Source organism: Salmo salar, chromosome 16 (genome assembly GCF_965601325.2).
Source record: "Salmo salar chromosome 16, fSalSal1, whole genome shotgun sequence".
NCBI classification, from domain to species: domain Eukaryota; kingdom Metazoa; phylum Chordata; class Actinopteri; order Salmoniformes; family Salmonidae; genus Salmo; species Salmo salar.
In genome coordinates this window covers 14,691,151-14,717,572 of record NC_138306.1, presented here as the reverse complement: position 1 = coordinate 14,717,572, position 26,422 = coordinate 14,691,151, and the positions used below count along the sequence as shown (strand labels likewise).

The 26,422-nt window shown below is 44.6% G+C and overlaps 1 protein-coding gene across 2 annotated transcripts in view; it reads left to right on the top strand.

The window, feature by feature from the left end:
• The window catches only part of LOC106573199 (lysine-specific demethylase 7B), a 44,238-nt gene extending 21,751 nt beyond the window's left edge, over positions 1-22,487 (top strand). The window contains exons 2-20 of one of the 2 annotated variants that reach the window (XM_045696984.2): positions 7,179-7,264; positions 7,601-7,718; positions 7,805-7,965; positions 12,700-12,841; positions 13,544-13,730; positions 14,102-14,264; positions 15,651-15,738; positions 15,944-16,050; positions 16,149-16,240; positions 16,489-16,575; positions 16,796-17,026; positions 17,154-17,278; positions 17,738-17,901; positions 18,039-18,133; positions 18,236-18,378; positions 18,575-18,723; positions 18,832-18,899; positions 19,086-19,368; positions 19,490-22,487. In XM_045696984.2, the coding sequence (XP_045552940.1) occupies positions 7,179-7,264; positions 7,601-7,718; positions 7,805-7,965; positions 12,700-12,841; positions 13,544-13,730; positions 14,102-14,264; positions 15,651-15,738; positions 15,944-16,050; positions 16,149-16,240; positions 16,489-16,575; positions 16,796-17,026; positions 17,154-17,278; positions 17,738-17,901; positions 18,039-18,133; positions 18,236-18,378; positions 18,575-18,723; positions 18,832-18,899; positions 19,086-19,368; positions 19,490-19,578 (2,578 nt within the window). In that variant the 3' untranslated portion in view covers positions 19,579-22,487. Of the gene's footprint in view, positions 1-7,178; positions 7,265-7,600; positions 7,719-7,804; positions 7,966-12,699; positions 12,842-13,543; positions 13,731-14,101; positions 14,265-15,650; positions 15,739-15,943; positions 16,051-16,148; positions 16,241-16,488; positions 16,576-16,795; positions 17,027-17,153; positions 17,279-17,737; positions 17,947-18,038; positions 18,134-18,235; positions 18,379-18,574; positions 18,724-18,831; positions 18,900-19,085; positions 19,369-19,489 lie in introns of both variants that reach the window. The other variant, XM_014147983.3, reaches the window with a different exon arrangement.
• The last annotated feature ends 3,935 nt before the right edge of the window (positions 22,488-26,422 follow it).

Below are 26,422 nucleotides of genomic sequence, written 5' to 3'. Positions count from 1 at the left end.
TAGAGGGCAAGTTGGTGAGCATGATATCTAAGAGGGTGCCCAAGGTTTTGGATTTAGTGTTGTACCTGGTAGGTTCCTTGATAATTTGTGTGAGATGGAAGGCATCTAGCTTAGATTGTAGGACGGCCGGGGTGTTAACCTGTTAGGGCTAGGGGGCAGCATTTGCACGTCTGGATAAAAAAAATGTACCCGATTTTAATCTGGTTACTAATCCTACCCAGTAACTAGAATATGCATATACTTATTATATATGGATAGAAAACACTCTAAAGTTTCTTAAACTGTTTGAATGGTGTCTGTGAGTATAACAGAACTCATTTGGCAGGCAAAACCCTGAGACATTTTCTGACAGGAATTGGATACCTGATGTGTTGTATTGACTTTAAACCTATCCCATTGAAAAACACAGGGGCTGAGGAATATTTTGGCACTTCCTATTGCTTCCACTAGATGTCACCAGCCTTTACAAAGTGTTTTGAGTCTTCTGGAGGGAGATCTGACCGAACAAGAGCCATGGAACGATGATGTCCCATTAGACACCTGGCGCGCGAGTTCATGTTGGGTACCCTCGTTCCAATACGTTATAAAAGAGTATGCATTCGTCCACCTTGAATATTATTCATGTTCTGGTTAAAAAAGGCCCTAATGATTTATGCTATACAACGTTTGACATGTTTGAACGAACGTAAATATATTTTTTCCCCTCGTTCATGACGAGAAGTCCGGCTGGCTTAGATCATGTGCTAACAAGACGGAGATTTTTGGACATAAATGATGAGCTTTTTTGAACAAAACTACATTCGTTATGGACCTGTGATACCTGGAAGTGACATCTGATGAAGAGAATCAAAGGTAATGGATTATTTACATAGTATTTTCGATTTTAGATCTCCCCAACATGACGTCTAGTCTGTATCGCAACGCGTATTTTTCTGGGCGCAGTGCTCAGATTATTGCAAAGTGTGATTTCCCAGTAAGGTTATTTTTAAATCTGGCAAGTTGATTGCGTTCAAGAGATGTAAATCTATAATTCTTTAAATGACAATATAATATTTTACCAATGTTTTCTAATTTTAATTATTTAATTTGTGACGCTGACTTGACTGCCGGTTATTGGAGGGAAACGATTTCCTCAACATCAATGCCATAGTAAAACGCTGTTTTTGGATATAAATATGAACTTGATAGAACTAAAAATGCATGCATTGTCTAACATAATGTCCTAGGAGTGTCATCTGATGGAGATTGTAAAAGGTTAGTGCATCATTTTAGCTGGTTTTATGGTTTTGGTGACCCTGTCTTTGACTTGACAAAACATTACACACAACTCTTGTAAATGTACTGTCCTAACATACTCTAAATTTATGCTTTCGCCGTAAAACCTTTTTGAAATCGTAAAACGTGGTTAGATTAAGGAGATGTTTATCTTTCAAATGGTGTAAAATAGTTGTATTTTTGAAAAATTTGAATTTTGACATTTATTTGGATTCAAATTTGCCGCTCTTGAAATGCACCTGCTGTTGATGGAGTGCACCACGGGTGGCACGCTAGCGTCCCACCTAGCCCATAGAGGTTAAGCATGTCCCAGTTTAGGTCTCCTAATAGTACCAACTCTGAAGATAGATGGGGGGTGATCAGTTCAAATATGGTGTCCAGGGCACAGCTGGGGGCTCGGGGGTCTATAACAAGCGGCAACGGTGAGAGATTTATTTCTGGGAAGGTGGATTTTTTAAAAGTAGAATCTCTAATTGTTTGGGCACAGAACTGGATAGTATGACAGAACTCTGCAGGCTAACTCTACAGTAGATTGCAACACTGCCCCCTATTGGCAGTTCTATCTTGTCGGAAAATGTTATAGTTAGGGATGGAAATTTCAGGATTTTTGGTGGCCTTCCAAAACCAGGATTCAGACACGGCTAGGACATCTGGGTTGGCGGAGTGTGCTAAAGCAGGGAATAAAACAAACTTTGGGAGGAGGCTTCTAATGTTAACATGCATGAAACCAATGCTTTTACGGTTATAGAAGTCAACAAATGAGAGTGCCTGGGGAATGGGAGTGATGCTGGGGGCTGCAGGGCCTGGGTTAACCTCTACATCACCTGGGGAACAGAGGAGGAGTAGGATACGAGTACGGCTAGAGGCTAAAAAAACTGGTTGTCTAGTGCGTTCGGAACCGAGAGTAAAAGGAGCAGGTTTCTGGGCGTGGAAGAATTGATTCAAGGCATAATGTACAGACAAGAAAGCGTATGGTAGGATGTGAGTACAGTGGAGGTAAGCCTAGGCATTGAGTGATGATGAGAGAGATTTTGTCTCTAGAGGCACCATTTAAGCCAGGTGCGGTCACCGCATGTTTTGGGGGTGGAACATAAGGGCTAGCTAAGGCATATTTAGCAGGGCTGGAGGCTCTACAGTGAAATAAGACAAAAATTACTAACCAAAACAGCAATAGACAAGGCATATTGACATTAGGGAGAGGCATGTATAGCCGAGTGATCATAGGGTCCAGTGAGTAGCTAGGCGTGCTGGGAGCACGGTGATTCAGACAGCTAGCAGGCCGGGGCTAGCAGATGGGCTTCGGGGACATCGCAACGGGAGAGCCTGTTGAAACCCCCTCGGACGGTTATGTCGGCAGACCAGTCGTGATGGATCGGCGGGGCTCCATGTCGGCAGCAAGGGGTCCAGGCCAATTGTCAAGGGGTATTGAAGCCCAGGAATTATCTGATGGATTTCTTCGCCTAGCTGGGAGATGGGCCAAGTTCGAGGCTAGCTGGTGCTTGCTTCGGGACAGAAACTCCCTCAGACGGTTACGTCGGTAGACCAGTCGTGATGGATTGGCGGGGCTCTGTGTCGGCAGCAAAGGGTCCAGGCCAATTGGCAAAAGAGGTAATTGAAGCCCAGGAATTGCTTGATGGATCTCTTCGGCTAGCCAGGAGATGGGCCTAGTTCGAGGCTAGCTCCAGGCTAACTGGTGCTTGCTTCAGGACAGAGATGTTAGCCAGGAGTAGCCATTTGGATAGCAGCTAACTAGCTGCGATGATCCGGAGTAAAGGTTCAGAGGTTGCGGTGGGAATCCGGAGATGTGGTATTTTGTAAGTCGCTCTGGATAAGAGCGTCTGCTAAATGACGTAAATGTGGTAGAGAAAAGCAGTCCGATATGCTCTGGGTTGATATTGAGCTGTGCAGGCTGGCTGGAGTTGCCTGGGCTGAGGCTGGCAGATGTCCAAGTTAACGGTGATGACCGCTAGCAGTGGCTAACTAGCTAGTAGCTAGGGGTTCTGGTTCTAAAGTGTAAAAAATAGCCATTGGGTGAGGTGGGTTGCAGGAGAGTATGTTCAGTCCATAGATGGAAAATGAGATTAAAAATGTATACGAAGAAAAACGATATATTCAAGGGACGGGACAAGACAATCAAAACAGACATCCCACTGCTACTCCATCTTGATTACCTCATGAAGCTGGTTGAGAGAATGTCGAGAGTGTGCAAAGGTGTCATGGCAAAGGGTGGCTACTTTGAATAATCTAAAATATATTTTGATTTGTTTTAACACTTTTTTTTTGTTGGGCTACTACATGATTCCATATGTGTTCATAGTTTTGTCTTCACGATTATTCTACAATGTAGAAAACTGTAAAAATAAAGAAAAACCATTGAATGATTCCAAACTTTTGACTGGTACTGTATAAAAAATGTTTGGACACGTACACGCTGGAATTAAAATGCACATGATGAATGAGAGAACAGACTGGCTGTGTGTGTCTACAGCATCAGCTCATCAAATTATAAATCAAGTCTATTTTTCTTGCATCTACTTGCTGCAATGCTGGTAAAATAAGCAGATAAATTGCGTCAGTCGTTTGTTGAAAAGGAATTGGAATGATCTTTCCTAAGTAGACTAAAGATGTAGTTTCAATTGTATTGGGCTTTCTCTGACAAAATTCCCTCTACTTCTATTCGAGGTGAAAATGATGAATCAGACACCTTATTGATAGCAACAGCCACCTTATCGATGGCGACAGCTCATGGTCCTCCTGGAATCAGAAGTTGTTTTGACTCAATGGAGGAACGTAGTCAGAGAAATGCTGATGAATGTCTTGCTTGAGCTGTGTATGCAACTGGTTCACCTCTGATGCTCACAGGCAATGTGTATTGGAAGAGATATCTGAATGTTCTTCGCCCAGCATACACCCCTCCAACCAGACATGCTTCATCTACTTATTTGCTGGATGCAGAGTTCAAGTGAAGGTCAAGCAAATCATACAGAAAGCAGACTGTATTGCAATCATCTCTGATGGGGTGGTTGAATGTTCATGGGCAAGGAATAATTAACTACATCTCCACCCCTCAACGAGTATTCTACAAGAGCACAGACACAAGGGACAACAGACACACTGGTCTCACATTGCAGATGAGCTGAAGGCAGTCATCAATGACCTTGGACCAGAGAAGGCATTTGCACTGGTGACCGACAATGCTACAAGCATGAAGGCTGCTTGGTCTAAAGTGGAGGAGTCCTACCCTCACATCACACCCATTGGCTGTGCTGCCATGCATTGAATCTGCTCCTCATGGACATCGTGTCACTGAAAACAATGGATACACTCTACAAGAGAGACAAGGAAATGGTTAGGTATGTGAAGGGTCATCAAGTTATAGCAGCAATCTACCTCACCAAGCAAAGTGAGAAGAATAAGGGCACCACATTGAAGCTGCCCCAGCAACCGTTAGTGTGGTGTTGTCAACATGTTTGACAGCTGGAGGTGAAGGAGTCTCTCCAAGAAATGGCCATATCAGAGTCTGCCGATATGGACAGCCCCATCAAGAGGATCCTCCTGGATGATGTATTTTGGGAGAGAGTGGTAAGCAGCCTGAAACTCCTGAAACCTATAGCAGTAGCCATTGCACGGATTGAGGGAGACAATGTAAGAGGAGAAATCCGTACTGCCCTGCCCACTTCACTGTTGCTCCAAGCAGAGGAAACTGCCGTTTTGAAATGCATCAAAAAGCGTGAAGACTTCTGTCTGAAGCCCATACACGCCGGACCCCAGGTATGCTGGCAAGAGCATCCTGTCTGGTGCAGAGATGAACAAGGCCTATGGTGTCATCACTACCGTGTCTCGCCACCTTGGCCTGGATGAGGGCAAGGTTCTTGGCAGTCTGATGAAATACACTTCCAAGCAAGGGCTTTGGGATGGAGATGCAATATGGCAGTCGTGCCAACATATTTCATCAACCACCTGGTGGAAGGGACTTTGTGTATCTGAGGCTCTTTCCCCTGTTGCCTACATCATCCTCCAAATCCCACCAACATCAGCCGCCTCAGATCGCAACTGGTCCTTGTTTGGGAGCACGCACACCAAAGCACCCAACAGGCTGACCAATACAAGGGTTGAGATATTGGTGGCCATCCGGGCAAATTTTTGGCTTTTTGAGCCTGACAATGAACCATCCTCAAGGTTGGAAAGTGACAGTGAAGATGAGGCCTCAGTCTGATGTTCAAGAGGTGGACATTGAGGAGGTCCAGGGAGATGACATGGAAGTCTGAGAGGAAGACAACCAAAGCTTTACTTTCTAGACTATCATTTTGCAGATATCTGTTTGAAAACGTTTTTGGGAGATGCGATGGATCATTGGAGATCCATTCAATATTCCCTTTTGTTGTTCAGTGAAATCATCCCATGTGAAGAGTCAACTCATTTAATTAAAGTTCAATTCGTAACTAAATCGTTTTTGTTATTTCTATTGTAAGGATTTAATAATTTGCAATTATGTCTACTTATGATAAGGTAAAAGGTTAATGTTAATGTTTCTGTCTCCATCTTATATGTTAAATATATCCAATGCAAGAAACATCTACATTTAAATAGTAATAATTTGCATATATTCCCACGGAAAGTTTCCATCTCCTGAATATTCCCCCAAATGTGCAACCCAAGTTGAGGGTCAAGAAGAATGTTCTGAGAGAGATGAAGAGAAAGTTGATCAGAGATAGCACGCTCAAGTGTTTTGGAAAGAAAAGATCGAAGGGATACAGGTCTATAGTTTTTGACATCAGATGAGTTGAGTGGGTAGGATGGCCAGACCTCACTAGTTGTAGGATGTCATCTGGAGAGAGAAGGGAGGTAGAGGTCAAGGCGTAGGGTAGTTCTGTGTGAGTGAGACCAGTGGACTCAATAGGCTGAGTGAATGAGTAGCGGATGTCGTCAACCTTTTTCTTTCAAAGTGATTGACAAAGTTGTCCGCGGGGGGGTGGAGGATTAAGGAGTGTGGAGCAGGTGGAAAAGAGTTTCCAAGGGTTCTAGGCAGAAGCTTGAAATGGCTACCTCAGCTGAGTGAGTGGCACAGATCTTTTAGTTCTCACTCTTTACTGAGGGGGTTGAAGTTGTTAACTTTGAGAAAAGTTGAGAAGACAGGTGCTAAGGTAGTCAAAATGACTTGTGGATTATGATATCCTTATTTGACAAATGGATCAGGATGGCAGGATGTTCTGTATGTGAAAGGAAGTGAGCTGAAACCTTTTTATAGCTTCGTTATGTGATTTTGATAAAGCCCTCTTAGATTTGGATTCCCTGCATTCCTAAAGCTTAAAACCGCTCACAAGTTTAAAGAAGGCAACTTTGAGACTTTCCATTCCTCTCTATCCCTGCCTACTACAGATGGCTGTTGATGTGTACCCTAGTTGGTTGACCACTTGGCTGGATCCCTTCTTGAATGAGGGGTAGTATTTACATTTTGCAACAGTTATTTAGGAACAGTAGTTTTGTCTCCGGATTCACAGACACCCAACTATCATCTATGTATATTTTGACATGGCCTGTTGATTTAACGAGACACACTTCCTCTTATTATTATCATTGTAATTGTTTTACATTGTCTCAATGGGCCACTAGGCTATAAATAGGAGCTATGTGCAATGGTCAGGTCACTCTGAGGAAGACGTCAGCTTGAAGTCGAAACATCAGTCACCTGTTCGCATCCTGTATAATGGATTCAAATGGGCAATAACAAATCGATCATTTTTACCTCGAATTAGTCCTTTTTGGAAGGTTTTCTAATTGGAGGGTGATGTTGGATCACTCCCTACATTTAAACTATATTTACTACAGATATGTTGTGTGTTGAGAAGCAGCTTATTTCATAAAACTGTCTAAATATCAAAAATGTTCTCTTCCCCCTCCAGCTGTGTCCAAGTGGAAGAGCACCATGCCGTGGACATCGATGTTTACCACTGTCCCAAATGTGATGTCCAACACGGACCCTCCTTGAGTAAGTACCACCACACACTCTGTCACTCTGTATTACTCCAGCACGGTTGATTTAATATTTGGCTCTCCTGTAGACGTCTGACCTCACAGAGCATACAGCGGGCACATTAGGGTAATTGAATGATGGTGCAATCATCAAATTGAGATTGAAGATGGCCCTTGTTCGGCTGGAGATAATGTGGGCTTTATGATCTTCTGAAATGGTTTATAGAGAAAATCCATAATGCAAGACTTCTATGTTCCTCAGACCCCTGCAAACTTGGTGTAGTATCTGCTCTGTTTGATCATTGACTCTGACGGTTGAGGAGTTTTACAACTCGTTGTCTTGTCTTCCCAGTGAAAAACCGTAACAACTGGCACCGGCATGACTACACAGAGCCTGACGATGGCAGCAGGCCGGTGCAAGCGGGGACCTCTGTGTTTGTACGAGAGCTGCAGAATAGGACCTTTCCCAGGTACTGAAGGAGCCAAGATCCTGTAAAATGAGTCGAGGTAGATGGCCAATAACGTAATATAAATGCCCCTCTTTCCTTTGATGCAGTGCGGATGAAATCATGGTGCAGATGCAGGGCCATCAGGTAACACAGAAGTACCTGGAGAAGCAGGGCTTCCGCTACCCCATCACCGTTCCCAAACTGGATGGACTAGGTCTCAAGCTGCCCCCCTCCAGTTTCTCTGTAAGGGATGTGGAGGAGTACGTTGGTAAGAGGAGAACATTTTAAAAATAGACTACTTTCTGGACACTTTTCGTTTGCCGTTAAGGCGGCGCTAGTGTGAAACACACACTCATTGGCAATTTTCACTTGTAAAACCCAGCGCTCTGCTTTTTTCCAACCTTTGTGCAAGGGTTGTTAATTTATCTGTCTAACATCCGCTGCCTTGCGCTGAGGTAGGAGGTGTTGAAATCTGAAGTGTGTCCTTAAAAAAACATGCACCTATATGCCAATTTCAGTCAGTGCAACTAGAGATATTTAACACTGACCAAAAGCTGGTCTTAGCAGTAAAGCAATTTGCTTATGGGTTGATGGCATTGATTTTTATCAGCGGAGGTGCACACAGTAGCCTTGTTGAAAATATCACAATCAGCAAAAGAGTTAATGAAATCCCCCAATCAGCAAAAGAGTTAATGAAATCCCCCATTTTTATTTATTTTTGTCCATCTTCTATGAAATGTGTGGACTCATTATGAGCGATGCCCTTTGCATTAAAGGTGACCGTGACTGTAGGAAACCTGTTTAGGAACATAAAGTTATTTAAAAAGACTGCTGTCAAAAAATGCCTCTTCCACTTCGTTGGACCTCTAACTGTCAAATCGCGGGAATTCCTATCACTGTCCATGGTTCTGAATCTGCATGTAGGCTATATTTGCCTGTTTGTTTACCTTTCACGTGTCAAAGTTACTACAGGCCATATCAATTGTGATGGTTGGCTTAGTGGTTTGAACATGCAATGCATTTACGAAAAGCACTCAAAGGTAAAAAACTATTTTTTTACCCCTTTTTCTCCCCAATTTTGTGATATCCAATTGGTAGTTAGTCTTGTTCCATCACTGCAAAGGTCGAGAGCCATGCGTCCTCCGAAACACGACACCACCAAGCCACACTGCTTCTTGACACACTGCTCGCTTAACCCAGAAGCCTCCAATGTGTCAGAGGAAACACCGTACACCAGCGACCGTGCCAGCGTGCATGCGCCCGGCCCGCCACAGGAGTCGCTAGAGTGCGCTGAGACAAGGACATCTCGGCTGGCCAAACCCCCCCCCCCCCAACCCGGACGAAGCTGAGCCAATTGAGCGCCGCCAAATGGGTCTCCCGGTCGCGGCCGGCTACGACACAGCCTGGGATCGAACCCAGTCTGTAGTGACGCCTCTAGCACTGCAATACCATGCCTTAGACCGTTGCGGCACTCGGGAGGCGCCCTCATACTCAACTCTGGACCTCGAAGCCATGTCCACTGATTTAGACCTGGAATACCAGGTGGGTGCAATTAATTATTGAAAACCAGCAGTAGTCCGGACCTCCTTGGGTAAGAGTTGAATACCGCTGGTCTATAGCCTAAGATTTCCATGTTGAAGCCAATTATTTATTTAATGTAGAACACTAGATGGGCTACACATGTTTGTTATAACTTGGCCTGTTGTAGGGTTAGGCTATTGTATAGTTTATTAAATAGTAGCCTAGGCATATCTTCAATGGATAGGACAAACATCATAGGCTACTCCTGCCAAAAAGCCCTTGGCCTTAGGCCTAAGTGTGCCTGTTCATGGAACGAGAGATGCACTTCTTGATATCATGATTCTGACTCCATCCTATTTAGAAATATAGTTGTAATTTAAAAAAAAACATATTGCTTGTTTTAGTTTAATTTGATTAAAAACCAAACTTATTCGAATGATTCACTGCCCATGGCTGTGTTAGAATGCATGGCTTGCATGCGATGCAATTTAGAAGCTGTCTGCTATGCTTGGAGAGGTGCGAATATGATCTCTAACATGGTTCCATGATGTTTATAAAACATATTTGGGTGCAGTATAATGGTAAGTGGACCCCCCCCCCCTTCTCTTTATATTGGATCTGTTTCCAGTTCTGTTGAAAAGTGTAGATATGGGTAAAACCATCCACAGTCTACGTTGTCTTAATATTATATGCCCACGGGGAGCAATTATGGTGCCTGTAACTGTATGTAGACACAGCCTACTTAAAACAAGTTGTTTTATTAGAATCATTAACTGTCTTTTTAGGTCTTATTTAATCTTGTGTAATAGCTCAGACAAGACAATTTACAGTAGGCCTATATCAGTTTGAATGCTGTGTTTAAAAAATAGAGATTTATGTATTGAAGCCATGCAATTAGCTTACTTAGAACAATGCGGATTGCAAATATGTTCAACATATTTATCTAATATGGGATAGGCCTACATTTTGTTTCTGTAGGCTATTTATTACGGACTAACATTCGAATTGTAAAAATACTGTAAATACACAACTTGAAGCAACCACATATTTCGCCATGAAGCATGTTCTCATTGGCCAGTAAAGGGCCAAGCCTCCACACACCTGCAACTAATTTATTCATCAAAACCCAGCCCTTTCGTGCCACCGCCAGCTATTGCGCCCATAATTCCCGCTGTGAAAATAGCTCAAATATTTCTGATACACCCCAGGACCTACAACGCTACCGCCAGCACTAGGATTTACCATTGCATTAGGTTTGTTAAAATGGAGCCCTCTCTCACCGAGTGTGCCATTTTGGTGCCTTTGTTTTCTTTGTGTACATTTTACTGTGACATACTTATTTTCTAAACAGACCCATTTTCAAAAGAATTGGTTCAGTGTGCTAATGTTCTGTTTCTATGTACACCAGCTCTCTAGACATTTCTGGATCGTTTACCGCTGAGTGGGATGTTTAATCAAACGTGTTTGTTAATGAGATGCTAGCTGAGCATCTTGTCGAGGGTTAAATATTAATCCTAAGTGCTCGCCGTGTAATGTGTCTGTACATTACCGTAACTTAATGTGCCTCGGGACCATCTCAGTTAACAGAGCTGAGAGGTTCACTGGGTCCACCTTTTTACATGTTACATTAATCCACCAATAATGAAATAAGTGTGTAGCTAAAAGTGGCTTAGCTTACGGAGCACCGTGGTTTATCACCTCTCTCCACTATTGAGAGTCTGGTACTTGAGATCCCCTTACATCCCCAGTACATTATCAGACATCTCAGGTTTATGTCCGGCTAAGTTTCTTTTAGGTTCAAATTACGTTCACTCTGCTCCTTCAGTCTACACAAACAGAAAGAGTGGAGACACAACCGTCTCACTATTGCCGCTAACCTGAGAATTTGTCCCTGTGACCAGTGTATCATATTACCATAACCAGAAGACTACTAAAAGTGAAGCACTGGCCATTGTTTTTCTTAGCATGGGATTTATTGTGTGTCTGGGTTTTTTCTTTCATGCCCACAGTCAGGGTGTGATATTAGAAAGGATTAACGATATGGTCTTCCTTTTTGGGAACTCAGGCTCCAAATTCGATCTCACATCTGTCAGAGACCAAGTCATTCTGCCCACTGCTCTGTTTCTGAGCAGCATATTATTTGTCACTGGCAGAAGCACACAGTCTTCCATTCCCACAGTGATATATTGTGGTTTTCATGGCTCTAGGACTCCTGAAAGCTCCTTGGATTAGGTGTCAGCCTGACAATGACCTTCAAATGGTTTAACGTATTCATGTGTGGGTCTCTTTTGGGGGTTTATTAGTTGGAAAATATTCTTTAACATTGTTCATATTCACAATGTTTAAATGCCCCGTGCTTAACCAAGCATTCACCTCAGTTGGCACTCTGCCTGCTAGGTTCAGCAGGGACCTGTAAGTTAATTGTATTGAACGATATGTGTTTTCCATGGTCGTTTTTCAATTTACCCTAATGGCAAATCTGTTGTAAAGTGTCTTTTGTCGTTTTGGAGCATGGTTTTAACATCACACTTTCCAAGTACCTCAGACCTGGGACTAGCAACGCCCTGTCTATTCTCCGGGAAACCTGTGCTCCTAGTCCCTGACTGTGTCACTGAATGGAAAGATTGCTAATATGAGGACCATAAATATTCGCCCAGGACATTGGTGGCTGGAGAGATTTATTGCCCCCACTTGTCGTTGGTGGTTCTACGCCCAGGCAGCTCCCCTCCCCATCTGTCCACTAGTGCTCCTCTGGCTGTTCTCTGTATGTAAGGCTGCTCTGCCTCCAGCTGTTCCCTTTCATCAGGCGGTGGCCAGCAGGGCCAAACAGGGCTGTCTTTGCACAGCCACCAGCTGTCCTGTCATGCCCTGTGTTAACTGCAGGTCTGTTAACCCCCCCCCCCCCCCCTAATTTTTTTGATTTGCAGTTTGCCAGCTGTACACAGGTGGCATCGACACACATGAAAGACATTAGCCAACCCTTATTAGTCTCCCCTCCTCCTCCGGGTCCTCCTGCTTCCATCAGTGGAAGTACAGTAATGGGATGCGGAGAGATTGCCTTGAATATTTCAATGCACTTCCTCCAGTGGGCAGGCTGCAGCAGCACTGAGGTGTCCATCAAGAGTATTATGGGGATTCTGAAAATGTCAGCAAGCTTCACTCCTTGCGCCCTCCATCATTGGACATCTGCGCATGAGAACTGTAGTTTCTGTGGCTGGCCCTCTGTCTGGGCTGGGGTGAGGGAGGTGGATTGGACCTATGAGTATCCCTGGTAGATTTCAATATATTACAGTATTTTTAGAAGGCAGGTTTAGCATGTATTGGTCTGTAGTACTGTGCAGTAATGGGGTGATGCTGTAATATCATATCAAATCCACCTGTCCTTACTTAACATACTACATTCAAGTGTTAATGCCTGTCCCCAGACTACTTTCTGCATCACAGAAACCATATTCTAAGCTGAAGCATTACTTTCTTGTAGGTGGTGACAAAATCGTGGACGTCATTGATGTTGCCAGACAGGCAGACAGCAAAATGAAGCTTCGAGAGTTCGTCAAGTATTACTACAAACCTCATCGGCCAAAGGTGCTGAACGTGATCAGTCTGGAGTTTTCAGACACCAAGTAAGTATTGGTTACTTTTCACTATTAACACGTATTTCCTGCTACTGCTTTGATCATTGTATAATTTGGATTAATTTACGTATTTTTGGGATTCACCAAATTTTCACCATTTAGAATGATCCTATTTGTTATGTAAATAGAATATTATAGAAGGGTCCAGACAATAATTTTTTGTTGCGATTTCACTTGGTTTTGAGAAACTTACCCCACCCGCAATAGACTTCCTCATTGCTTGTTCTGCGGTATGGGAGTCATGGGAAAACAGGAACTAAGGCTCCAAAAACACCGAAATATATCCTTTTAAAAACGACAAACGTCTCAGTATAGTGATGCAGGTCTTTAGATGTTGTACACATGAAATTGTGTAATTCCGAACTTTATCCGCAACATTATATTCCATTTTGTGCGGTTTCCTTCCTACTGTGCTGCGTGGGCTACACAGAGAAGCAGCACAGCTGGTAGAATAAACCACTCTAAATTGGCAAAGAGGTGGGGAGAAATGTGTTATTTTAAATTGATCTTCATGGTAAATGCCTGGTTGATTGGTTTACAGTAATGGGTAGATATGAAGGTGTGTAACGTGACGAACAATTCTGCCTTTTTAGAGCGCAGTAATAGGTGTATTGAAAGATGAGTAGCGTTTTAAAAACGACTCGGCCTTACTGGTAGAACTTCCCTAAACGCTCCTTCATATCCTCTCAGGATGGCAGAGCTGGTGGTGGTGCCTGATATCGCTCAGAAGATGTCCTGGGTTGAGAACTACTGGCCAGATGACTCCTTCTTCCCCAAGCCTTTTGTTCAGAAGTACTGCCTGATGGGGGTGAAGGACAGCTACACAGACTTCCACATAGACTTCGGAGGCACATCCGTGTGGTACCACGTACTCTGGGTAAGCTGGGGAATTGCTGTACTCAGCATGTTTTCTATCTTCACAGACAGCAGTGTATCCCTTTTGAAAAATGTGCTAGGGTTAGGCACCAGAGTTGTTTATAGTCTTCTTCAGGGTGTTTTGCGTTGGCTATGTAGTCTGACAGCCCAGCTTGAATATCCTCATGCTTCTCCTGAGGTTTGTCACCCCTCAAATGTTTTACTGTAGCACGACTGACTACATGCTGGGTCTTGTTAATTTGCCTTCCTCTGAAAATCTCCCCCTCCAGATACACTTCTGTAAATTGTTTTGTATTATTAATAATTCCATTGCACTGGAATAATGTTCTCCTGATTTTTTTTATAGTTTTTTTTTTTATCTCTGTCCTGAAGGGAGAGAAGATCTTCTACTTGATCAAGCCGACCCAGGCTAATCTTGCACTATACGAGGCGTGGAGTTCCTCCCCCAACCAGAGCGAGGTGTTCTTCGGCGACAAGGTGGACAAGTGCTATAAGTGTGTGGTGTCGCAGGGAACCACTGTCCTCATCCCAACAGGTTAGGAGAAGCTACGAGAAGCATCGGTCTCCTTTTCCACCACAGGACAATGTCTGAGTGTTTTCCTTTAAAAAAAAAACTTGTCTGAGTTCAAAGGGTTTAAGTTGCTCTACTGTTGCAACATTCCTTGTATACAGCACTATATTTCCAAAGCTCTGCTGCAGACACAAGGGCATTCAAAAACACGAGCCATAGAGCTGCTTTTCCACTTAGCACTGAGCGGCACAGCTAGCCTTTGATAGCGCCTCACAGGAAGACCTGTGTTATTTGTGTCTTCCACTGTGAGCTCTGAAGGGCCTGAGTGGATCTCCTCTGTCACGGTGGACACCAGCACCACATGACACCATCCTTCCACCCACTGTTGTTCACATAACTTCCCTACGTCATATATATGGTCCTTCGATTACATGGCAAGTCAAATAGGTGACGACACGCCCAAAATGAATTGATGCACGTCACGTAAAAGGGAATACTTAATTATTTGATCCAGTTTCTCTAGCCACAGGGTGGAGAAGCAGATTTCCAAGTTATTTATAGTGACACTTTTTTGACTTGAGGGAAACAACACAGCTTCCCACAAGGCTGCTTTTCCCAGTTGGAGTGCTGGGGATGTGAAAACTCTCTGGACTGATGATGCTAGCAGACACTGAGAGCGTGAGATTCTTAGAGGCTCCCTACTGGGAGAGAGCCCTGGCCCAGTTCCATATTGGGTTACACACACACACACACACACACAGGCCCTCAGTACATAAACACATAAAACCACCATTCCCCAGGGGGAAATTGAATTGTGCCAACACAAATACAACATATCTGTGTCTATCTCCTGATGGCACAATGATCCATCAGCATGGGCCCACCTGCTTTTGGATGAATGTGCAAATTATGATTTCATGAACTGCATTCACAGGCCCCCTGCTGTAACATAAATACCGTTTCTGAAATGGTTTATTGCGGGAAGCCAAAGGCCCCTGGTAGGGAAGGTCACACGATTGGGCTCTTGATGGCTGGTATGTAGGAGACAGGCAGGGGATGAGAGAGGACCCCAACCGTTATCAGCCATCCATATAATCACTTGAGTGGCTCCCGTCCTCTCTCTGCTGGGGCCACAGCAGCTCTCGGTGCACCCTCCATGACCGTGCATTTATAATGTTTAGGGCCTCCCAGCCCAGCATGGTCACGCCTCTGTGGATGCGCTGCTGCAACGTGGAAGGTTTTTCAACCATTTCCTAAACCCTTTGATGTGGCTGAAACACAGCTGGAAAACAAGAATCCCAAATGAAATGTTTGATTTATTGCATGTTTGTCTTCTGCCTGCTACTGACCTTTTGCTCCACATCTGTGGGTCAGCTGTTGATGTGGTCTATCCTCCTCTGTGTTCCCCAGGATGGATCCATGCTGTTCTCACCTCTCAGGATTGCATGGCTTTCGGAGGGAACTTCCTCCACAATCTCAACATAGGCATGCAGCTCAGGTGAGCACCCGGAAAACCCTCTGTCCTCTGCTCATTCTATTGCCTTTCTTTTACTTTTGTAGAGCAATAACATTGAAATGAATGGCTAAATACACCGCTCTTACCTTCTGCTCTTTTTAATGGCCAGCAATGAAGTAGTGGTTTCATTGTGATGGGTCTCAGCGTTGTGTGTGTTTGACCTCTGCTGCTGCATCCTCAACTACAGGTGTTATGAGATGGAGCGGCGGTTGAAGACTCCTGACCTATTCAAATTCCCTTACTTTGAGGCCATCTGCTGGTATGTGGCAAAGAATCTACTGGAGACTCTAAAGGGTGAGAGAAATACAACTTGGAGGAAAGGTTTGTTGCTGTGTCGGTGATGTCCCCTTTTTTTTTTTGACGTCCTTCTCATATGATTCCTGGCTTCTCAGAGTTACGAGAGGATAATTGCCAGCCCCCAGCCTACCTGACAGAAGGAGTGAAAGCCTTGATTACTGCACTGAAGAACTGGCTGAAACGAGAGGTAAGATACTACAGGAAACCATATTGTAAGACGCCAAATCAGCTTCTTTTGTCCGTGTAACATCTGACTACAGAATAGGACGTTTGATCACATTATCTACATTCTAATGTCATCTACATTGGGCTCCTTCTATAATGGTCAATAGTGGGAAGGTGGTATGACTAAGACCAGGCTGGGAAACTGTAACCACCATCTGCAGACAGACGGTACGCGCCCTCATTGTCCCAACGCTCTCTGCCTCTCCTCAGGTCACAGAGCCGGCCAGCGAGGTCCCGGACCATATCAGACCCAACCGTCTAATTAAAGAGCTCACAAAGGAAATCCGCTACCTGGAGGTGAGGCCTTGCGTCGTGACGGGGCTGGGAGAGAGGGCCTCAAGCTGTTATGTGACGACTTGGAGCTGGTTCTAAACAATTTGTGCTCAGAGTAAAAGGCTGTCTTCTCATTCTTTTTTTATTTCCCTTTTTCTCTTTTCTAAGTACCAGGTCAAAGGCACTGTGTTTCTTTCAAGCTGGTTGTGGTTCTGTACTGACTAGTATCTCTTCTTAACCACAGGAGGAGCAGCAGAGTGGCGCTGGAGGTAGCAAGCCAATGAAATCTCAGGGAAGTGGAGCATGCCCGCTGACGCGGTCGACTCTGGACCGGGCTAGCCATCATGCTCGCAGGACTGCCAGACGGTTACGGCACCATCATCACCATGCGCCCAAGACACCCTCCAACCTGGAGATCCTGGAGCTGCACACGCGACAGGTGCTCAAGAGGCTGGAAGTGGGACCCTTTGAGGAGGTGAGGGTACTGACACACTACCATCTCCCCCATGCTGCTTTGGTCTAACCCAATGTGCAACTCCTACACTGAGGCTAGGTTAATTATTAACTTTTTGTTAAAGTAAATCTCTCTGCTCTTTTCGCAGGATGTCCCGTTCAGCTCCACGGTGACGGCCAAGTTCAACAAGGCATCTGTGGCATCTGCTGCAGCTGTGGAGCGGAGCCTGGACAACAACCTCCGTCTGGTGATGTGCCACGGCCGGATTATCAGGTGAGCCAGAAGAACCCCCTCCCTGGCACCCTTGGCCCCCAGGCTGCCTGTGACCTTTTCAGGGAAGGAGCCAAGGATCTGGAGCCTGGGTTAATAGTTCCTCTGCCAGCCGGCAACTCTCTGCTCGCACGCTAAGTCCTCAGTCATGCATCACCTCCCAACAGGTAGAGCAGTGACTCACTCTCTACTCACCACCCAACACCTCCGGTTGGCTTTGATAATGCTCAAGTTACTGGCTGCAGTGATTACATGTTACAACACAGAGCTGGTGTTGTACAGCCTAAACATGTTTGGATGGACCACCTGCACTATGCAATCTTTACATGTTTCAACTCACCACTTACATCAAACTTTACCCTAAATAAAATTAGGTAAAATGGCTTTCAGTGCCAATTTATGTGGTTTGCCTCCAGGATTTTTCTCCCCTTATTTCTTACTAGTGTGTGTATGTGTGCACAGAGATGAACGTTGTCACACCAGGGTGAAGAATAGTCCAGTGCAGGAAGGTGAGAGGACTGGTGGCCACCAGTTGGGAGAGGTCCTGGTGAAGACAGAAATCAATGACACCATGCAGGAACAGCACAGAGACCCAGAGAGAGGGGAGATACAGAGCCCTCTCAGCAGTGAGTCTAACTGGTCAAGTCACCGGCTGTCAATCAACGGTTTAGGTAGGCTCATCTTTGAATGCCAGAGAATTCAAATTAAAAGCTAAAATTCCGTTGCAGAGATATGTAATTCATCCTTCTCTTTTTTTCCTCAGAGTTTTTCGAAAGAGTGAATTCCGATCTGAGGAAAGGAACCGCGGTGTACTCCGACATCTCAGACTCTGAGTCCGAAGAGTGTTGCTCTACACAGGTAACTAATCCCACTTCCTCCCCAAAGGGCCCTGTCTCTCCTTCACACAGAGGGAGAGTTTTTAAGTTATAAAGGCTGACACATCTGTGTGACCTTGTGCAGAAAAGGGACTCCTCTGGGAAGGATTCAGGGAGCTCAGATGAGGAGTATAAGGAGCTGTGCAGGACGGAGCGAGGCACAGGCAGTGTGACGGACCTGCACCAGGCCAGCCAGGCCCTCAGCCAACACCACAAACCACTCAAAGGGTACGGGAAGCATGGATAAATGGACCAAATGGCGTTCTTGTTCTAAGTATTCTGTATGCAATGCAATAGAAATCCAATGGGGGGAAATTAGTATTACATTAGCCACAGTGGCTGAGGAGTCATGCATCAATCATTCATTATCCAGTTGAGTTAAGATATTTAATTCAGTTGTTCCTTTACTTGCTGGCCTTTGTAGAGAACATCCTACCTCGCCAACCACAGAAGAGGAGGCTGTTGAGGGCATGCTGTCCATGGCAGGGCTGCTGTACCCTCAGCGACCAGAGGAGAGTAGCACTGCCCAGGAGCCCTGGTGGTCCAGCCCAGCCCATCGCTCCCCTGACCGTGGTACGCTACAGTCCTGAAATTCTTATAAACACCAAGATCTCAATTTGACTAAGGACCTAATTCAATCCATTTCAGATTAAGTAAACTTTCCCTATGGTTGTCCTGTAGGTGAAAGAGAGCCTGCGTCAGGGGAGGAGAGCCAGGATTCAGACAGCAACTCCACACTGAGCCTTCAGGTAATGATAATAGCCAAGGATGAATGGGTCATGCCTGCACATGCTGAAGCCGAGACCTCTTAAGACTGACGTCTCTATTTAGAGAGGACATCAGAATCACTCACTCTGTATTGGAATGACTAATCTTCCTCTCTCTGTAACAAGTTGGGATCTAATTTAAAGTAATAATGTTTCCATTTCCTTTAGGATGAGCGGAGGGCCCAGCAGCATGTGCGTAAGGAGTGTCGAGCTGAACTCAGCCAGAGGATCCAGGAGAACAAGAACTTCATGGACAGTCAGAGCAGTGGGAGTAACAGCAGCGAGGCCTGGGGGGACCAGAGCCCCTCTCGGGCTGCCTCCACCCCCCTCTGCCTGGACCCCAGCCCAGGGACTGACTATCAGTACTGTGAGACCACTCTGTCTCCCCCCCTGCACCCCTCCAAGAGGTCCGCCCCAAACACCCCACCCATCAGTAATCAAGCGACTAAAGGTTTGACTCCATATTTTTATTTGACCCAGTTAATCTATAGTCGCTGAAATGAGTGTGTAACGTTCCTCTAATTCTCTCCTCCTTTTGTTATTGATCTCTGTGGAATGTTTCTTCTTCTCAGGAAAACGTCCTAAGAAAGGTATGGCCACCACCAAGCAGAGATTGGGGAAGATTCTCAAGCTGAGCAGGAACAACCACTTTTTGCTATAGAACTCAATGGCTATAGCACTTATGTCTCCAGTAAAAACTTTTAAGGGACAACTCGACCCCTGCCCATATACTGAGGATGCATCTCTTTCAGCTTCGACTCTCACATTCTATCAAAAATCATCGCTTGGATGGACTGCCCTGAATCACTGACTCCACATGCTAGATGACAAAGACACGAGCAAGCGCACCGTTTCCCATGGTGAAGTGATGGTGCGCTGTAAAAACAACTGCATGGATTCTCAGCAGTGACATTGGATTGTATATGTTCTAGTCATCAAAAGAGAAACACAGTAAATTTGGCTTTGTTTCAGAGTTGAAGCACCGCAACAACACAGGATTGTCCAAAGATGCATGGCAGTGGGAACTTGTGTCTTTTGATACAACAACTTTGCATCTGAGCCGCACGCTTTTGTATCTGTTTTGGCTGGTGCTTTACCCAAGGCTTGCACTAGCCCTTCCAACCAACACTACTTGTTATGCCACAACAAGCAAAACATGTTGTGCTTAAGCCGAGAATGGCAAGTGAAGATGCTGCTTTCTGCTACCTGGTTTTCATCACCTCTTTGGGACATTGTCTTGTGTTAGTCTGACTGAAGAGCAAGAATGGTGCTATAGTGTTGGAACAAATTTGAAATGGTGCTAAAGTGTATATTCATTCTATCCTTTTGTCTACCCTCCTGTCACAATCACACCAGTGATTGCATTTGAGAGGGGGGAGATATTTTGATGCAGCACTCTAGTCACCTTGCCTTATCAGCCTCCCAGTATGTAAAAAGCTATCTATGAATCCTAATGCATTAAGCCATTCCAAAAGTACCTCTCCCACCACATTAAGAGTACTGGTTCTGTTTACTAAGAGTTATGAGCCTTATTGCTCTATAGTTGATCATATCAAATGTGTTCCTTTGGTGCCATCTATTGGTCAAATTAGGGCAGAAGCTTGAGAGTGCTGTTATTAAAGGTTTCTGAAATTGCAAAAAGCTTTTATAGAAAGTAAAAAATGTACAGAATTTATTTACAGAAAATAAGTTATCCATAATTTATTTCACTTTCTCTTTTGGTGTTTATTGTTCTGTTTCTTTTGCTGGTATTGAATTATGTATGGGGGGGGGGGGGGGGTTAATAATGGCTATGACAATCCTGTTACGATGGATAGTGTAACGGATGTGGGATTTTCTTCCCTAAGAGGTTGTATACTTTGCCTCTTACATTTGTATGGGTGGATTTCAGCAAAAATCTACAGATTATACACATTTCCTATCTTCTAGTTGGGCTAAGAATGATACTTTGATTAAAAAAGATTGGTCAAGAATATTTGGCTGTTTGTATGAAATTGAAAGAATATTTATTTTTTTATAAATATGTCAAAGGAAAAATCCACTGAACTGTATTTTGGCTTTTTTTTTCTTCATTAGTCCACTGTTGATACAGTCCCAAAAATGTTTTGCATGTCAGCAGTCAAGTTTTCAAGATAGGATTTTCAAGAAGCAAAGTGACACTTGGCGTCTTGAAAATCCTATCTTGAAAACTTGACTGCTGACATGCAAAACATTTTTGGGACTGTATCAACAGTTGACAAAAACTTTTTTAAGTGGATTTCTTTTCTTCAAGTGACAATTTTGCAATTGTATGTAATTAAGGCTACTGTTCCAGTTATTGTTGTTAAAGGGTATGCTGATCTTCCCTGTCACTATATATACCCTCATATTGGCTTGAAAGACCTCAGGTTGGATTTTGAATTGGTCTTTTTTTGGTGATAATGCCAAAAATGTGAGCACCATGAATGGCTTGAAAGATCTCTTACATTTGTAGTGAGAGATTGCTCCAGTTTGTGTCTTTCTCAGGGACCCATGCTCTTGACTTAAGAAACGTTTGTTTTAATAAGCAACATGAAATGACCCATCATCGTGGACACATTTTCTGATCATTGATCTATTCACTTTCTTCTTTTTTTAATGTGTAGTTGGTATTACAAGTGTCACTAAGAACCGTTTTAGTTGTACCCTTGAGTCCTTTTTTATAGAAATGGAATTATGTAGCCGGTCTCCAACTTTCATTCCAATATCGTGTTTTTTCATGTTAATCGTCATCACTTCAAACAGTGAATGGTGGACAATGTTACGACTGCTCAGGGCTGTTTGATGGTGACCGTTTCTAGACGAAGAACTTCATATATTTAGGATGACCCAAAGGAAGCAATCTCTTTTGAATATAAAACCATTTCTTGCGTTTGGCACAGAGCATGCCAACAGATGGAAATTAAGCCATCACTAAATCTTCACTATTCTCGTATGCTACCTGGCAAGACATATTGCACTAACTTCCAGGTTTAAGCATGTCAAATAGCTTTAAGTGCCACCCAGAACAGAGTTCCCATCTTTGACTGACTTATTCTACACCCTCATGTTAATTGTGCTGTGCTCCTGTCTAGCTATTTAGCCATTTGCGGTTGCCTATATATGCTGATGAGATTCATTCAGAGAAACTTGACTTCTCCTACTCCCAGCCCTTGTAAATGACAATAACAAAAAAACAAAGCTTCTTAGAAGCAAAGCTCATGAGTTGCTTTCCAGTTACTCAACTGTTTCACTTTTCAGCATCCAACATGTTTGATCGTGCATGGCATTACTGGCCTGCTGGCAGGGTCCTATTATCCAGTAGGCTACTATTAATTGTACAGTATTTATTTGACTGCATTTTAGATCAGTTTTACATTTGTGTGAAGTATTGTTGGTCATGGTATGTCTTTCTATTCCGCAGATTGCTTGTTTCAATAGCTATAGGTTGTGATCATTCAAAACGAAATAAGCTTAAGTCTTTTGACACTGTAACCCATTTGCAATGAATCTTTGAACGTTTATTTCTGTATTCCCAATGTGGCCTGTAAATAATAAAATATTTTTAAGCAATGTTTATTATTTATTCTCAGTCCAACTTCAACATGCATCAGTAAGACTGGGTAAGATATTTTGCATTGACAAATACCATTGATGTGATTGCTACTCTTGGATCACTTGAATTAATGTCTAAAGTCATCCACGAGTACTGTAAAGGACACCTGCTCGTTAAGTATCTCATTCCAAAATCATTGGCATAAATATGGAGTTGCCCCCCCCCCCCCCCCCCCCCTTTGCTGCTATAACAGCCTCCACTCTTCTGGGAAGGCTTTCCATTAGATGTTGGAACATTGCTGCCTGGACTTGCGTCCATTCAGCAACGAGCATTCGTGACGTTCGAATTAGGCCTGGCTGTCGTCGTTCCAATTCATCCCAAAGGGGTTGAGGTCAGGGCTCTGTACAGGCCAGCCAAGTTTTTCCACACCGATCTCAACAAACCATTTCTGTATGGACCTCGCTTTGTGCACAGGAGCATTGAAACAGGAAAGGGTCTTCCCCAAACTGTTGCCACAAAGTTGGACGCACAGAATCGTCTAGAATGTCATTGTATGTTGTAGCATTAAGATTTCCCTTCACTGGAACGAAGGAGCCTGGACCATTATTCCTTCTGCACCAAACTGTACACTTGACACTATACAGTCGGGCAGGTAGCGTTCTCCTGGCATCCGCCAAACCCAGATTTGTCCGTTGGACTGCCAGATGGGGTTGTGTGATTCATCACTCCAGAGAACGCCTTTCCACTGCGCCAGAGTCCAATGTTGGCGAGCTTTACACCACTCCAGCCGATGCGTGGCATTGTGCACATTGATCTTAGCCTTGTATGCAGCTGCTCGGCCATGGAAACACATTTCATGAAGCACCCGACGAACAATTCTTGTGCTGATGTTACTTCCAGAGGCAGTTCGGAACTCGATAATTTAAAAATCACTGTACAGTAAAGTACACTGCTAGTAATACTACTGTACTACCAGTTGATTTGTTGCCACCATGCCCTGCTCTCAATCTCTTCAGTGCTCACTGATCTGGAAGGACTGGAGTCTGGACAGCCTGTAAGCCAGTCCATGACCGGTGTAAGCAATATGCCTATCAGTTCTTTCAGAATCACCTTTATTTGCCAAATACATTTGCATGTATAGGAATTTGACTGTGAAATGCTGCCACAATAAACAGAATATACAGACAAACAAACATGCAACCGCTATCGTTGAGAGAACAGTTAGAAATGTACTGCTGGACCAACGTGTCATAAAATAAATGCACCCCCCCACAGGGCTATGGGCCATAAGGTTGAGGGTTTGCCAACCAACTCTCCCTGCATGTTTCATTAGGCCTACACTATGAGCCAGCTGCAGACAATGATCAGCTGGAGGGAAATCTGATTTTCAACATTTTGATGCCATATTCATATAAAATATACAGTATGTGATGAATTTTCCACCATCAGGTTTCTGTTGGTGGAAAAAGCCTACAGTCAAAAATATCTTTTGGATATTAGATCGGCAGTCTCTCACCAGCATTTTGACCAGAAATTAGACTTTCCTGAATTGGATCCTTTGTTCGTACCCCCGAGGCATTTGCACTCATCCCAGGGGCTGCTCCAAGACGCCGCCAATGAAGAGGAATACGGAGTGTGCTTCTAGTCCGACTAAGGAGGCGTGCAAACCATCCACCCTTTCCAAGTATATTACTCGCTAATGTTCAGAGACTGTAACATACTGTTTCACGAAATCATGGCTCTCTCTGGATATACTACCCCCGTCCATACAGCCAGCGGGGTTCTCCATACACCACACAGACATGAAGAAAGCTCTCTGGGAAAAAGAAAGTCAGAGATGTATGTTTCATGATTAACTACTCATGGTGTGATTGTGGTAACAATCTGGAATACTTCACTATTCTCTTCGGTCATCGTCACGGCCGTGTATATTCCCCCTCAAGCCGACACCTCAAAGGTTCTCAAGGAACTACACTGGATTTGTGCAAACTGGAAACCGCATATCCTGAGGCTGAATTTATTGTAGCTGGAGACTTGAGGAATCTGAGGAAAATGCTACAGAAGTTTTATCAACACATCACCTGGCGACTTGCTCATCAAGTATTCTTGAACATTGCTGCTCCCCAGGACAGCTACAAGGCCCTTCCCTGCCCTCCCTTCAGCAAATCAGATCAGATCTGCTATTCCCTTCCTATAGGCAGAAACTTAAACTCTCTTGACAACAAGGGGGACGAAATTGGAGCAAGGGTTGCCTTCCAGAGAGACATCAGAGATTGTAACATTCTCTGTTTCACAGAAACATGGCTCTCTCGGGATATGATGTCGGAATCTGTTCAGCCACCGGGCTTCTCCATGCATCGTGCCGACAGAGATAAACACCTCTCTGGAAAGAGCAAGGGCAGGGGTGTATGCTTCATGATTAACGACTCATGGTGTAATCATAACATACAGGAACTCAAGCCCTTCTGCTCACCTGACCTAGAATTCCTTACAATCAAATGCCAGTCATATTACCTCCCAAGAGAATTCTTGTCAGTTATCGTCACAGCTGTGTACATTCCCCCTCAAGCAGACACCAAGACGGCCCTCAAGGAACTTCACTGGACTCTGGAAACCATATATCCTGAGGCTGCATTTATTGTAGCTGCAAGGCTGCTGGCCCAGACGGCATCCCTAGCCGCGTCCTCAGAGCATGCACAGACCAGCTGGCTGGTGTGTTTACGGACATATTCAATCGCTCCCTATCCCAGTCTGCTGTCCCCACATGCTTCAAGATGGCCACCATTGTTCCTGTACCCAAGAAGGCAAAGAACTGAACTAAATGACTACCACCCCGTAGCACTCACTTCTGTCATCATGAGGTGCTTTGAGAAACTAGCCAAGGATCATATCACCTCCACCTTACCAGCCACCCTAGACCCACTTCAGTTTGAATACTGCCCCAACAGGTCCACAGACGATGCAATTGCCATGACACTGCCCTATCCCATCTGGACAAGGGAAATAACAAAGGAAATACCTATGTAAGAATGCTGTTCATTGACTACAGCTCAGTATTCAACACCATAGTACTCTCCAAGCTCATCATCAAGCTGGAGGTCTTGGGCCTCAACCCCGCCATGTGCAATTAGGTCCTGGACTTTCTGACGGGCCGCCCCCAGATGGTGAAGGTAGGAAACAACATCTCCACTTCGCAGACCCTCAACACTGGGGCCCCACAAGGGTGCGTGCTCAGCCCCCTCCTGTAGTACTCCCTGTTCACCCACGACTGTGTGGCCATGCACCCCTCCAACTCAATCATCAAGTTTGCAGACGACAACAGTAGTGGGCTTGATTACCAACAACGACGAGAGCCTACAGGGAGGAGGTGTGAGCACTCGGAGTGTGGTGTCAGGAAAATAACCTCTCACTCAACGTCAACTAAATAAAGGAGATGATCGTGGACTTCAGGAAACAGCAGAGGGAGCACCCCCTTATCCACATCGAAGGAACAGCAGTGGAGAAGGTGGAAAGTTTTAAGTTCCTCGGCGTACACATCACAGACAAACTGAAATGGTCCACCCACACAGACAGTGTGGTGAAGAAGGCGCAACAGCGCATCTTCAACCTCAGGAGGCTGAAGAAATTTGTCTTGTCACCTAAAACTCTGACCAGCTTTTACAGATGCACAATCAAGAGCATCCTGTCGGGCAGTATCACAGCCTGGTACGGCAACTTCACTGCCCTCAACCGCAAGGCTCTCCAGAGGGTGGTGCGGTCTGCACAACGCATCACCGGGGGCAAACTACCTGCCCTCCATCACACCTACAGCACCCGATGTTACAGGAAGGCCAAAAAGATCATCAAGGACAACAACCACCCGAGCCACTGCCTGTTCACACAGCTACCATCCAGAAGGCGAGGTCAGTACAGATGCATCAAAGCTGGGACCGAGAGACTGAAAAAGAGCTTC